Source organism: Corvus hawaiiensis, chromosome 3 (assembly GCF_020740725.1).
Source record: "Corvus hawaiiensis isolate bCorHaw1 chromosome 3, bCorHaw1.pri.cur, whole genome shotgun sequence".
Taxonomy (NCBI): Eukaryota; Metazoa; Chordata; class Aves; order Passeriformes; family Corvidae; genus Corvus; species Corvus hawaiiensis.
In genome coordinates, this window is record NC_063215.1 from 25207959 (window position 1) to 25223426 (window position 15468).

At 38.3% G+C, this 15468-nt stretch overlaps 1 protein-coding gene across 3 annotated transcripts in view; it reads left to right on the plus strand.

The window, feature by feature from the left end:
- LRRC1 (leucine rich repeat containing 1) overlaps positions 1-15468 on the plus strand; it is a 98395-nt gene that overhangs the window by 63279 nt on the left and 19648 nt on the right. For 2 of the 3 annotated variants that reach the window (XM_048297907.1, XM_048297908.1), the window contains exons 11-14: positions 1241-1356; positions 2261-2433; positions 3960-4096; positions 5949-7169. In XM_048297907.1, coding sequence (XP_048153864.1) covers positions 1241-1356; positions 2261-2433; positions 3960-4096; positions 5949-6107 — 585 coding nt within the window. In that variant the 3' untranslated portion in view covers positions 6108-7169. Of the gene's footprint in view, positions 1-1240; positions 1357-2260; positions 2434-3959; positions 4097-5948; positions 7170-15468 lie in introns of those variants that run through there. The other variant, XM_048297906.1, reaches the window with a different exon arrangement.

The following is a 15468-nucleotide window of genomic DNA, read 5'->3' on the forward strand; positions in this document are numbered from 1 at the left end:
ATTTCAGCTTAGTTTTGGGGACTTCTGGCCAAGGTATAGTTACATATTTGCTATAATGTGAGGGGAGAACCTTCTTAGATGTATGTCACTATAGAAGTCCTCTGATTTTTGAACGGAGGTGTTCCATCCACTGTGTTTAGTTTGGAATCTAACTCTATAGTTAGATTCTAAGTCTACTTAACTTGAAAGCTTCAAATGGCATTGGGATATTTTGCCTCTAATACTTGGAGTAAGAGAAGAGAAATCTTTTTTCACCTTCTTACGGTGAGTTTTGGAACTGGCAAACAAACAACAGGGCTTTTTGAAACTCTGTATGATAAGCAAACAAAGATGAGTTTCCTTTGTTAATAGGAACAAAGAGTTACTTGAGGCAGCTTTTGAGTTCCTAGAACTGATTATCTTCCTGTTTAAAGTAGTTCCCTCTGGAACATAAAGTTGGAATGAGGGTTTTTTAATCAAATGTGGAGGGTTTATTTTTCTGAAAACAGCTACTTTTGGTGCAAAATGTAGATTTTTAAAGGTAAAACTGAAAAATCCCATCTTTTGCACCCAAAAAACGAATTAGCTTGAGAATGCAAGTGCTTATATTTGGGTAAATTGATAGAGACAGAGGATATTAGATTAAAATAGATTAAAGAAGGCCAGTTCATGTGGGAATCATGTTGAAATTGGATGCTTCTAATGAATTGGGGCATCAAAGATTTTACCAAGTCTTCTGCTTCTAGTGAACTTTTCATTAATCTTTGTGGACTCAATAAATTTTGGGAGTTGATAGGTGTATTTAGCATTTTGCCTTGCTTCAAGCCCCATTGCGCTTGCCCGGATATAAAGTTGCCATGAGGAAAGAAAGAATTAATATGTAAAACATAGAGCTAGAAAAAGTTGACTGTAGGGTGTTTTGTGAATGTTGGGCACAGAGTAGCTTCTGTGTGGTTACTGGTTTCTTCTGGGTGCGGAAGGCTCTGAAAGGTAGCTAGAGTGTGACCTGTATGTAAAGATATCCATTATTTGCAGATACAGATGTTCCAGAGACTGCCCCAACAGACTTGCTTCAGGTCAGACTTCTTCTAAACTAACACTTGTTTGCAGTCTGTACCTCTGGGGGAAGTGTCTGGCAGGCATTGTAACTTGAATGTGCTGTGACACACTCTGTGACCCGTACTGCATGCTTTTGTTATGCTATGGTACTGCAACAAAACCAGACTTGCTTTTTTTTTTCCCCCCCTCTTCTCAAATGTAGGTTGGGGGCTGCTGCAGTCTTAACGTCTTTTCTGTACGTGACAACAGATTATCTCGAATTCCCTCTGAAATTTCACAGGCCACTGAACTTCATGTCCTGGATGTTGCTGGAAACAGGCAAGAGATTTTCGTATTTTCATGTTCTTTTGCTGTATTTACTTAATTCTTTCTGATAGCAAAAGATAGTATGTCTAAGAACTGAGTAATAAAAAACCAGTTATGACATTCCTGTTAGTGTTACTGTTGAAATTGTTGAAGTAGTCATCCCCCTGGGCCAAAAGTAGCATGAATTGTGTGTTGTCATGAGTGTGATTTTTGGATTACTTTGACCCTGAAGAAGAGATTGGATTTAAAAAAACAACCCTCTGGTTTTGTATATTTCTGAGAATATAGGCAGTGGATAGAGCTTCAGGTGAAGCTACCAAGCCATGTCAAGTGGCACTAATATTGAGTGTCTTATCTTCGTGATACAGTGTGAGTAACAAGGAAAGCCACTTTGACCTTGCAGCTTCTCATGAGTCTTAGTGCTTCAAACATCAACATGCAAAACGAGTGGATTAAAGCATAAACCAGCAAATTAGTTCAGTTAGTAGGAAGTTAAATGAAAAAAAAAAAAAACCAAAATGGAGGAATAGCGAAGGGCATCTCATCTATGCAATGTAATTGTCTCACAGGCACTTGCTTATTTCTGTTCTGGCCACTGTTTACATGTAAGGCTCCTGACAGGAAGCAGCTGTCCGCCTTCCAGGGCACTTTACTGCAGTAGAGGAAGCTCAGTGTAGTTTTACCTGTTGTTCACAGCTTCAGAGGATTATGGTATAAAGTTCAGCTGCAGATTTTTTTTTTTTTTAAAGAATGGAGTAGTTGAAATTGGTGACTACTGCAATGCCTTCTGTTAGAGGCATTAAAATTCAATCCTGTTTGTTCCAACTCAGCGATGTATACTTGAGTTGCCTTCACGACCGTCTATTGAGTCTCCTAGAGAGTGTCCTGACATTTTTACTTTGCTTTTTTGAACTAGGCTGACGTATCTTCCCATTTCACTGACTACCTTAAAGCTGAAGGCTTTGTGGTTGTCTGATAACCAGTCCCAACCTCTGCTGACATTTCAGACTGACACAGACCCTGAAACAGGAGAAAAGATTTTAACATGTGTATTACTTCCTCAAATGCCTTCTGAGCCTGGTTGCCAAGGTAAGTGCCTAGAGTCAGCTTTTCGTTATGTATAGAAGTATTATTTCTTTGTTTACTGAGTTGTCCCATAAAGTTTTGTAAAGCATGCATAATCTCTAGTGAGCAAAGTAGCAAAGTTATGGTTGAATTTTTAACATTAAACTTAGATTTTTCTGTTATCCTACTAGTCTTCAGAAGACTTGAAAACTTGGCACTGAGTGTTACTGAAAATACAGTGACAGCAGCTACAATAAATAAAATACAGATCTGTAAGAAAAAGAGTTACTCATATCACTATTCTGAGGCTTGCCAGTGGGCTAAGTAGTGGTGTCCATATTTGTGTACGTTGATTATACATCTTAAAGATATATATATATATATATGCTTAAATGGTGGCTTTCCAACTGCAGTCTTTTCACCAGCAAAATAAATTGCATAGCTAATAGTAAACAGTAGACTTTTTACTTTGTAGCAAACTAATTTTCTTTCAAGCAAAGGTGCTGTACAGTAACTTTATTATATTTATCAACAAGTGTAGAATTGCAGTATAAGTTGCTTTTCCCTTTCATGCTGAAACTTGCCTCTGGGTCAGGTGGAACCATAAACTCTTTTGTTGGCTGTGTTGCTGCTCCAGTAACTTCTGAATATTTTTTGTCCTCGAGCTTTTAAAGCTGTGTGTGAGCATTCCAGGGGATTCATCTGAACTAATATTTAAATCTCTGCTGTAATGACTGGAGAGTAATTTATCCCATCCAAGAATGGACTTTAAAAAGAAAATTGTGTGGATTCTTCTCCACTGAGTACAAAGGGGCCTGAAGAGAAAAGTTCAGCTGTGGGTATTTGTATTGTAGGTACCCAGACTTAATTCCAGTGTTTCAATTGTATATGGCTGGAGCAAATAGAAGCCATTAAAGCAGTAGGAGTTGTAGGAATGTCTCTGGAATGTCTCTGTTTTCAGCTTCTGGATTTTAAGAATAATTAAGAATTAAAATAAATAAATGAATTAACCCCTTTGCAATTCGAGAAGATAAGGCTAGTTCAAGAAGAGTGAGGTCGATTTGACTTCCTCTAAAGGCCGTACTACTAGAAATTAGATTTCCTCCTCTCCAGATGAATCTCTTGGCTTCAAGGGTAGAAGGCTTGGAGTTCAGATTGTTGGATGTGTATGCCTAGCAATACTGAAAGGATGAGGTTAGTAAAAACAATGATCCTATGTTATGGAATGCCATTTAGGGAACTGGCTAATGTCAGCTAGCAGCCATATTCCACAAGAAAAGCAGGTATAGTGGCACGTCTATTAAATTATATAGTCAGTTCAAATACAGAAATACCTAATTTATACAGAACTATTGTGTATATACTTGATAAAAGAAAACTAATGTTAGTTCTGTTTTCTTCCAAAAACTACTGCTGAAGAAATCGCCACTTGTAAGTCTTGAATAAGTGATCGTTCAGTTATTGCAATTATGAACAGTATAGCATGTTGATTGTGTGACTTCACATGCATGTTGTTGTGAGTCTTGAGTTACATTTTCCTGTTTTAACAGATAACCTACCACGATGTGGTGCATTGGAGAGTTTGGTAAATGAAATGTCAGATGAAACATGGAACGAGCGGGCAGTGAATAGAGTCAGTGCAATTCGCTTCTTAGAAGATGAAAAAGATGAAGAGGAAAATGAAATGGTATGTTTTCCAAGCCTTTGCATACCTCCAGACACTGTGACATTAATGCAAAAATACAAAAAGTCTCTGAGCATTCTTGCTGTAAATGTTTCAGCTTGAACTGCATGCTTTGTGTGTACATTTGGAGAAGAAACTGTTCATGTTGGCTGCTGCAGCTTTTTATGTTGACTTTAAATGCCTTTGTTTTTTCTGCTTTGAATATAACTTTTATATTCTGATGCAGGGCAGTCTTCTGTTTTGCTTTGTTTTCCTCTGTCTGCTCAGGATGTTTTCTTTCCAGAAAGAAGATAGGATCTTTCTGTGCATCTGTAAAGTTTTACTGCCTGAAAGTATATAGGGTCTAATTTAGGATTCCAGCACTCTGGCATGTGTCTCCATTAAGCTTGCTATTGTTTGTCTTTCTAATTTCTGTTTCCAGTCTCTTTCTTGCTCTCTCTCATTCTTTTTTTTTTTTAACTCCACCATTTGCATTGAAACAGCCATAGTGTCCATAAACAGCAGGAATATTGCTCATTAGTTTCCCACTTAAACGGAGGATGTGGGAACATCTGTCACTGTACTTATAAGACCTCTCCATTAAGTTGGGCTCTGCATGTCCTGAAGATCAAAACACAACATGATCTGTAGTTCTACTAGCTTTTATTAACAATTAAAACTCTCTGTAAAGATTAAGACTGCTTCAGTCACATTTTTAATGTGCTTCTCTGATGCTCTAAAAAGTTGCTGGTGGTCCTCATTAGATTTCAGCTTGAGATACTTCAGGGCACTGTCTGGATTGTTTTAGTTTAAAAAGTGACTATAAAAACTCCTACTTTAGTATGGAAATGAAAAAATAAGGTAGTTGCTTACTCCAAAGCAGCAGAAACAAAATATCTCTTAACAGGCATGGTTCACAGACTGATAGGGAGTTCAGAATGATGCTGCTTAACAGCTGTGCCAACCTGAGAATGTCCATGCAGTAGTGAGGGCTCAGGTGTTGAAGATAACTGCTTTCAGTCCTGGTATTACAGCCTGATTTGAGGCAAGAACCTTTCTAGGGGAAAAAAGTTTATGATCTTTCTGAGGAGAGGGAAGGGCAGATTTCCGAAGCAGTCTTGAACAAAGCATCCACTTATGGGTCATCAGTTCTGCTGTACTCTGCACAGTTTACATGCATGCCACTAAAAAGTAAGTGCATGTATACCTGTATTACACATATATTGTATTTGTGGTGTTCTGTTGGTCTCCAGCCTGGATGCTAATTGGAGTTGTTGTAAATTTTTGTTTTCCTTGTAAAGGTTTCGGCACAATGATAGACATTCCTGTGTCTAAGGTGGGAGAGAAATACTCCCTCTTCCTCTCAAAATGCTTGTTCTTAACTGACTAGAGAACCAGACTATGTGGTGAGGCTGAAAGGCAAATGGAGCTTCACACAAACACCATCTAAAACTGTAAAGAGATCTTGTGAGAGTCTTTCAAAATCAGATGGATGTTTTATGTTTGAAGTGTGATCTTAAATCATTTGCGTGCTTTTGGGGAGAAAAAAAATCCCCAAGTATAGTTACGAAAGAATCTTCACTTCATAACTTGTAATTGGAGTTCACTTGAGCGGCTTTCAGATTAGTAGTCCAAAAGAGGACAAAATTTGCTTTTAGAGACTTCTTAAAACCTCCTTCCCTGTCTTCATAAACAAGTAGCTTTTAAAGTGTTGTTCATCACAGAGCATCGTAGTTTGAAAAGGAAAAAGGGGGGGGAAAAAAAGGAAAAAAATTGATACTTAATATTTGGTATTCGAATGCTGAAGCCTTGAAAGTGTATGTTGTTTTTGCAGAGAGACAAAGGCAAAACCACTTATTGCGCTGTTTATTTTTAGAGAACACTTCTAAGGCGAGCCACTCCACACCCTGGAGAATTAAAGAACATGAAAAAGACAGTGGAGAATTTACGGAATGATATGAATGCTGCTAAAGGACTGGATTCAAACAAAAACGAGGTCAATAATGCCATTGACAGAGTGACCACTTCTGTGTAGAGTTTCATCTCCAGGTTTTACCTCCTGTGTCTTCCCCTGCTGTTTAAATGTTCCTGTTGTCTTCTGGGACCTCACTGAGCCCCTTTTTGTTTTTAACCAGAACCTGATTCATCGTCTCCATACACATGAAAAGTGTGGCCCGCTGGAAGAAAGTGCCTTATTTCATCCAGGCAGTGAACCAATAATTTCCAAATCAATTTTGTAATTTTAATAGTCCTAGGCTTTTTTAAGTTTAATACACTACCGTATGCAGAATACAATATTTTTGTCTTAAACACAGGGGAAATAATGCTTTTCTTTTCCAGAGTGCTGGGATACCTTCCTCCCAGTGGCTGGATGTGCTGGTGAGAAATATAGTTTTGTGGGAAATCGGTACATTTTTTTATTTTTTGGCAGCTCAGATGGTGTAAATTTTAAATTTTTGTATAGGACTTTCATAACAAGATGATGTATTTCATTTTTAAGAGAAAATTTATCTTGAGCGGTACATATTTTAGTATTTGTGGAAGAGAACAAGTTTCATGGACAACTGTATTCATTTGTTTGTACCACCCATTGTGCCTTATTGTGTCTGGTATGTCATATTAGTCTTAAATATAGAAATTCTCGAGGAAAGTGAGTAGATTTGGTCTCTTGCTTTAGATATGTTTTTCTTTCTGGACAGTAATTTGTTGGGAATTTTACAGCAGAGAATTTATGTTTGTATTATGGGATCTTAGGTTGTGAAGCACAAATGTTAGTTTTGTTGTAAACAGAATTAAGATTAAATGACCAAACTGCTAATGTTCATTACATAATGCACTCACACTTTAACTTAGTTGTAATGAAACATCTTGGTTTGGATGCCTTGTTGCATTGCAGTCACTAGAAATTCATGCTTCCATTGTTTTTTTCTTATATGTGCCATCTGTAAGATAACTTGGAAAACAGCATGATAAACTTTCAGAAGCACAGTATGAAATTAGTTTTATGTATTACACAAGAAAGCATGATTCTTTAAAGTGCTTTGGTGGTTTTATAAAAATTTATAAAACCATAATAAAAACATCTTTAAAAGCTTCAGTAGATGTGATGTATCATTAAACCAGCAATTAAAGTATCTATGAATTAATGCTGTCACTGTTACTGTGTTGCACTTCAGTTGTCCAATGCTGCTTTCAAGGTCTTATTAAATCTGTGGGTTCTGGTTTGTTTATAAAGGTAAGTATTAACTGAATTGAATTCAGTAAATAACAATTTTGCAAAAGCCTGATAAAGACTGATGTTGATGTCTCTGGGTTCTGTACGTGCCATGAGCTAACAAAGACCACTGACTGGTTCAGTGAGGGACTTGAGGTGCAGAGCAAAAATGTCATATATTTAGTGTTAGATAATGCAATGAACCCAAATTTCAACAAAATGAAAGACCTGAAGTTTTGTGTGGCTAATGATGCCCTTTCTTCTACTGAATGTTTTTTCCAGTAAATGTTGGTTGTATGAGGAGATCTAGGAGAAGGTGGGAAAGGAGGAGATCGGGGAAGTCATAATAACTTGTGTTCAAATTAATACCTGCAATATGTGATAATTTTTTAGTTTAACTCTTTGAATTTTCATTTGAAGCTTTTACAAAAGGCACTGCTCTCTTTTTGATACTGAGCAAGTAGGTGTTTCAAGCCATCTGCAAGTATTCAAATCTAACCTGGTACAATGCATTAGTTTTCATTTCTCATCCCAAAGATTCCTCATTTAAGCTTCAAGACATGGTTTCTTTGCAGGAGGGTGCTGGAGGTTTGTAGGTGTTAGGTCAGTTCAGTGGTAGTGCTGTTTCATTCTTCCCAGAGGAGAGTTCTCCTGGTTATTCTTGGTAAGCTGCTGTTAAAATAAAACCAAAAAGAAAATCAGGTTTTGGTACAGCTCACTCCAACCTTGGGTAGAATTTTCTTTGTAAAGTGCTTACTGGAATCGGCACAACGAAAGTTTAAAAATACAGGAAACCCTGTACCCAGAGTCCAAGTAAACCGCAACAAACCCATTTGAGATGAAAAAAAAATTTCCTAAAAAAGACAGTTCCTAAAAGAGCCAAAGGCAGCAAGTCTCTGTGAGGCCAATTTTTCATTTGGAGGCCGTGGTTTGTTTAGTTTTTAGTGTCTGCTCCATCAGCAAGATGAATGCATAAAGCCTGGATTTGGGCCCTTGCCTGACATGCCACCAGATGAAAATAATTAACTGCCCTTGTGCACCTCCTGCTGCAGTCAAAACATGATGCAAGTCTTGTCCCAGTGCTGTGATATGCTCTGTGTCACTCGGCAGTTCCTTTTTGTACATTCAGCAGGCTCGTGGAGACTGCTGCAGCCCACAAACTCACCACAAGACAAGCACTACTTGCTGCATCCACTTTGGCGCAAAGTAACTGGTCAGCAGTCAATACTTTTTACTTCGGTGATTTTTAAAAAATTTTTAATAGTGGAAGGAATATTTGTTGTGGTTTCTCTGACTACAGATAAATAAGTGGGTGATCCAGGCTGGTTGCCTTCATTTGGGATGGTTTCACATTCCTGCACCCAAGGGTGGCTGGTATCATTTCTTGTGGTCATCTCAGCCAAAGATGGGTGGTATGAAATGCATATTGAAAATGTTTGCCTCCACTCAATTGTAAAAGAAAATAAATTGAGCTCAGACTAGAATCCAGCAATTGCTTAATGAGAGGTTAGAGGAGCTGGTCCTTCATCAGACCAACCAGCTACTATCCCCCGAGGAATGTTGGTGTTTCCTTGCTTTTCACTGCCATCTGTCTTCACTTTGTTAACTTGTGTAGTGGAAGTCTGGATTTTTATTATGTTTTTTCAGTCAGTGTCTGGGGAGAGATAAAGGAGGTGTGTTTTTCAGTCTTTTACACTAACACTGCGTAGCACTGTATCTCGTTAATGTCTTTTGTTTATACTTTTTGGTGAGGCAATTTGAGATTCTGCTCTGCTGCAGGTAGTTGAACAGTGTATACAAGGTAGTGTAGTGTTTGAGTCTGGCAGTAAGTGTAATTTCCAGGCTACACCCTGAGGTATGGGAACAGCTGCTGGTGGTATGGAATAATAGCAGATGAAGTGTTGCTTTTCAGGGCTGACAAGATGCTTGGATACTCGCTGTGCAGAGACAAGTGGCTACCCTCTCTCTCCTAATGCTGGTTCAGAGCAACTTGCATGTCATTCCACTTGATCAAACCTCCATCAGCTTAGACCTCAGAAGTCCCTCTGATCTCGAGTGATCCATGTATATGCCATTTTATAGAGTGGTTGAGGTACACTTCTCCCAACAGTGTTGATAACATTCCAGGCAGTTTTAACTGTGTTTTATAGCCAGAAAAAGCTGATGACACATGTTCTGATGAAGCAATGTCTGTCCTTGAAAGCACAAGCCCTATCTTCCCAGTCTCTGTTTTTTTTTCTCTTGCTGATGCTGTGAGGAGCCTGAGTAGTGAATATGGTTATGAATTTTTTCTCTATAAACTTTTCCTACTTTGTAAATCTTTTGAGAGGTGGGTTTAATGCAAAGAAGCTACAAAATTTGCATGCTGTTTTATTAGCTATAAACAGGTAACTGGGGAAAATCAACTCACCCTACTGGTCGAGTGGATTTAATATTAACCTGCCAGGTACTGCATGCAAGTTCTCTTTATTCAAAGTCACAATTCCTAGCCTTAAAAGAATAGGAAGGAAAAGGGCACACCTGTGCTATCGTAGTTAGTGTAGCAATGGATTTTTCCATCCTTTGTGTGTTGCTCCAGGCTTTTCCCACAACTTCCATGTAATTTATGTGTTGAGATTATTTTTCTGGCTTAAGTGCCATATTTTTGATAATCAGCGTATTGTAGGAAAGCGTGTACTGGAAACTTGCATGATGCTGTTCTTTCCAGCAAGTGACTTGTTTGTGTCCTGCTTGGCCTGCTGCTTGTCTAGCACTGATGCTTTACTAGTGCTGTGTGAGCAGCTTTTTGCTGATTAGCTACTTAACAGGTTTCACTACTTGCAGCTCATAATTTCAGCTTTTAAGAGAGAGTAGTGACGCCAGGAATTAAGTTTTATTAAAAGGGCACTTTTTAGTATATTGGTTGATACTATCCAGGTTTGCTGTAAATGTCCGCCTCCCACTGAGACAGAAGTACACTTTATCAGAAGTATCTAGACCTTTTGTTGTGGAGAATTCACCACCATTCTTTGCCTTGACTCCAGAAAATAAAATTACTTTAGTTTTTCAATTGACTTGATAAGAGTGTTTCCCATCTTCAGTCTCCGACAAACACACAAATCTGTTTCTGTGCTTGGGTTGCTGTCAGGGAATATGACAAAAGCTGTCTGGTCTTGACTACCAGTAATTGTTTTGGGTGTTCCCTTTCTTCTGAAGCAATTGTGAAATTTTCAGAGGAACAGTGCCTCCCTCTTTTATTATAAAGTCAGGATTGTAATCATTATTCCACTAGCTGAATGAAGAATGTGATTTTTTTTTTTTTTTTTTTTGAAGTGGGTAGCACATGCCTGATTTGAGGACAACTCTCTGAGCTGCTTTGCAGGAGCCGTCCTGTCTCCTCTTCTGGTGGGTGTTGGAGACAGTGTTTGTTTTATTCCCACTTACACAGTTCTTGTGGCAGTGGGCTGGTCAGTCATGGGTTCTGCCAGAGCAGAGGGCTTTGAGGATGGAGCTCAGTAAGTGTAGCTGGACTGTGTGCTAACTTCAGGAGCAAGGGTTCATGGCAGTCTGGTTTTAAATTTGTAACCTGTTCAAGGTATTTGCCTCTAAAACTGTTGTTATTAGTCCCTTAACTCTGAGATCTTAACAAGTAGCTGATCTTTTTCCAGGAGAAGACCTCTCTTGAAAATACAGCAACACTATTGTCCATGGAGAGAACTCTGTGGCTCCTCAGTGATGTTTCAGAGAAGGGTTTTAGCAAACCTCCCTTGGCATTAACACCAGGAAGTGGACACCTGATGTACAGTAACCTTTGACACTGTTTCTCTGATGTGCTCTTCTATTGCTGGGGAATGTTGTCTTGGCTGAAGTCTCTGATGTGCAGCTGGTGGTAACAGCCAAACACCAAATGTTAGCAACTCTCACTGTGGAAGACCAGTGCTGACTGCAGTAACTTTCCTCAAGATCCACAGATGCACACAGAGCTTGGAAATACCACCAAAGCATCAGCAGCTTGGATTTCAGTTTGTATGCATCCCCCAGTATGATGCGGAGAAAGGACTTTGAAGCGTTTAAATAGTTTTGTGTCCAACTAAAACTGTCTTCTTTTGCTCCTGAGGCAAACTCAGGCAAGTTAAGGGAATATGCTCATGATGGAAACAGTCTGATTCTATGATCACTCTCAGTAACTTGCCAGTTTTACTCAACCCCAAAATAAATGGGCTGCTTTAAATCATTCTGAAGTAGCTCATAGGAGATATGATTGTCCCATATTTCTGGAAGATTAAACAGGGCACTACATGATGACATGATTATAAACGAGTGGATTTTTTTTTAGTTTGTTAATGGCGTCATGAACTTCCACTAAGCAACTTAAAACCAAAACAAAATCCAAACTAACTAGCTAAAAGGTTTGTTTGAATATTACTGATGACTTTTGTTCATTCAAAAGGGAAGAAAACTGCCAAGTCTGAAGAGCATTTGCATAGTGGGTATTTTTAGGATAACCTACAGCAATTTTTTAAAATTGTATTTTCAGGAAATTTAAAAAATCTTATCTGGATAGTTAATACTTGAATATCTGAGTTTGAAATTAAGTCATATATTTACGCTAGCAAAGTGTATAAGGCTTGCTTCCATAATCAGTTCAGGCAGCTTTTACGTTGTCTCTCCTCCAGTGAAAGTATATTCAAGGGTGCCTTTGTTTCAGCAGCATTTTGTTCAGCTTTTGTTTCATGTGAATTACACAATGCTTTCTTAGAAACAGTCTTTTGTACATTAAAAAGGTAATGAGTCCGAAATAGTTTTTGATTAGTAGAATGTGTTATGTGTAGTTATACTTAGAAGCATGAAAGTGTTCCAGGAAATGCATCTTTAAAAACATTTTCTTTCCCATAATTGTGCTATTTAAGCAAATCATCTTTTAAATAGAAAAACAGGTAAGAATATGTGTTTGGGGTTTTGAGTTGAATTGTAGTAGCAGGTGTATGACCATTGTAATGTTCTAGGTAACTGGTTTCTACTTGCCAGTGGAGACCAGGCTGTGGCTGTAAGCAGGGTGCTTCATTTTCCCTGTGTGATTTCAGTATGGTACTTCAGAAACATGGGTGGCTTTCATATCTTGGCTTTTATTGTTAGGCTCTTTTGGATTCTCTTTCATTTACCACCTTTGTTTCCTGGAGGAAATGCATTCTCTAGGGCATTTGTTAGTGAGATCTTACCAGAACAGACACCTTGTGCTTTATGAGAACAATTTGTCCTCTTAACGTACAGGGATATGATACGGAGCAGTAGTTATGTTACGAAGAGGCTGCCTTTGAAAAGATGAAAAACGTGTTGAAAGGAGGTAAAAATGTCACTTGACTTGCTGGTGAAAAAGTGAAGCAAAACAATCTGTTATCAATCAGTGAGGATCATTAACAGTGAAGGGAGAAGAAAAATGTGTTTCCATGGAACGTAATAACTGCTAGGCTGGTAAATATTTTCTCCCTCAAAACACTTCTGCATTTACAAAACATCAGTGTTACACCACCCACATACCCACGAAGCTTAAAGTCCTAAATACAGAATTTGCCTTCTTTGTTTCATTCCACCTATTTTTAAGCAGATGTAAATCTATGTGCATCTCACTTTGTGTTTGCTACTAATGACTGAAACCAATCACGTTTTTAATCTTTTTGGGTCTTAGCTTCCCCACATATGAAACACAAGAAAGAACTTCCAAACTCTACCTGTGTAGTAAGAAGACCAATTATCATCTGTAAATTTCTGTGAGGAGAACTGATCATTTTTTTCTTCATATTAGGATATTTGCCAGTAGCCTCCTGTCTCAAACCGTGGTCCTATAGTATTTAATATAATGGGAATGAGCTAATAAATTACTGCAAGTTTTTTGAGAGAGCTTCATTTTTGGAGTACAAATCTACTTTCTGTTACCTGAACTACCTTGAGGGGTGATGGAAGCTTGTCGCCCATCTAAAGCAATTTTCATTAATACATCAGAGTAAGGAATTGGCTTTATTTTTGGCAGGGAAAACAAAATCCAGTAAAAAAAAATCAGACTGAGGGGCTGAGTTCACTATCTTCTTATTTCCACCCCTCTCCCTTTTCTTTCATCAAAAAGGATCAAGCTGTAAAAAACAATTGAGGATTAAGATTTGTTTGCAAAGTAGTATTAGCCTGCACTCACAGCAGTAGCATTCATTGGCTCGGTTTCTCCATTTTACTTTGTGAAAGTATAATTCCTGTGGTGTTTTGCATAGAGCAGGTACGTGCAAATATAGACTAAAAGGCATTTCTGGTTGTTCCATTCCATCTTCTGCTACTGATAGAACCAAGTTAGGAAACTTTCATAAAGATAATGCTATCCACAGTACTGTGTAGACCTGGTGAAAATTCTTCACCAAAATTGTTCTGTTGTCTCTGTTTTACTTTGTAGTGCTGTAGATCAAAAATATTAAAGACTAAAATTTCTTGGGTTACAGGTGTTAAACAGGTACTGAATTTATTTTCAGCTGTATGTCAGCATGAGGAAAAGCATCCTGCCATAGGAGAAGGCAGACAGGGAGCAGGAGTGCCCTGTAGCTCTGTGTTCCCAGCTGAACTGCAGGGGGCATAGGGATGTAAAATCTACTGATGTTCATCACCTTGCTCCTTGTGCATACAGGAGGCTGCCACTGCAGTTCAATGTATGCCTAAAATGATGAAGGGATTGTCAGCATAAGCTTAATTAGAAATCTCTGTCTGTTACGTTGAGGGAATAGCCTTTTACTGGTCTTACAGAATTTGGCAGGCTGAGTTTGAGAAGCTGTTGTTTAGGATTAGGGGTCAGGGTCAAACAAGGATGAGACATTTCCTTGGAAGGAGTTAAATGCTTCACTGTACCCGTGTTTATTTTTAGAGTGAAATTGCTTTATGACTTCCTAATGAGCTTAGAAGTTGACAAGGATTTAATTTGTCTCTTGAAATACCCTGAACATTGAGAGATGTCACATTAGCTATTCTGAAATACAACAGACCAAGCCAATAGCAAACAATTTCACCTAGTGTACTGTTTATCTATCTGATTAGAATTGCTATCCCCCTAGTTAACAATCACAGAAAGCAAAGTTTCTGTTTAGGGTACCCTGTGTTTTCCTTATTCAAGATGAGCGTGAAGAAATATCAGGAGATATCCTGCCTTGCATTTTGAATTGTCAGGAGGAAGGGGAGCCACTGCCGTGTTGTGATTGTTTGTGCTGCTTTCCCACTGTTAACTAAATTGGCAATCACCTCCAGTGTCCTGAGCAATGTGGTTTAGAATAACCAGGAATATGGGCTATTTATCTGCAAATAGTGGTATCACTGAGTGTCAGTGCAGTTCAAAATGTGGTTTAACAGCAAATTTCCTGCAGAAGCCAATCATGCCTTCCTTGTACAATACAAATAATCCTGCATTGGGGTTATCATCTTCTCAAGGCTCACAGAAAGGTCTGTGGTGTTTTCCAGTGAGGTGCTGAGATACTGTCCATTTCCATTTCCTAGTGTTTTCAGCCATCCTGAAACCAAAAGCAAGTGAAGAATCCCAAGGGGACCTTTGGCAGCTGAAGATGAATCAGTGTGTCCAGCATGAACAATCTTGTCCTATTTCCTTGTCTTTATCAACTTTAGATCCAATAGAGATGGTGACATCTGGGTTGCTGGTAGCAGCAAGAAATCTGTGTGTGTGTGAATATAAACATTCTGCATTTAAAAAGGAAAATGGAAACTTAAAGAGCTGTTTAATCTGAATCAAATACCTGTTAAAACACGTGTAAGTCACCGTGTGCTTCTTATTGCCCCACCACAAGCTTGTTGAAAGTTGTTTTTGTTAGGTTGTTTTCTCTATTGATGTATCTTATTTGTATGGCATCAGGATGCTTTTTGCCATCGGATTTGTATCACTGTAAGAAAATGCAGAGGTGAGGTTAAAAGAAAGCTTCAAAGAAAAAGTTACTTTGAAAAGTGACTTCTAAAATACAGTGAAATTTAGGTACATAGGCAACCTTGACACAACTTGTCATGTATAAACTTCTGTGTACGAGTGAGAGAGGTGGAGTATTTTGGATGTAAATAAGTAATGGACATTTTGGGATAACTGGATTATAATCACTTTGAAAATCACCAATCCTTAAAAGATCAGTTAAGTGTTGTGCTTTCTGTTGGTACCATTCAACAAATGAAACAT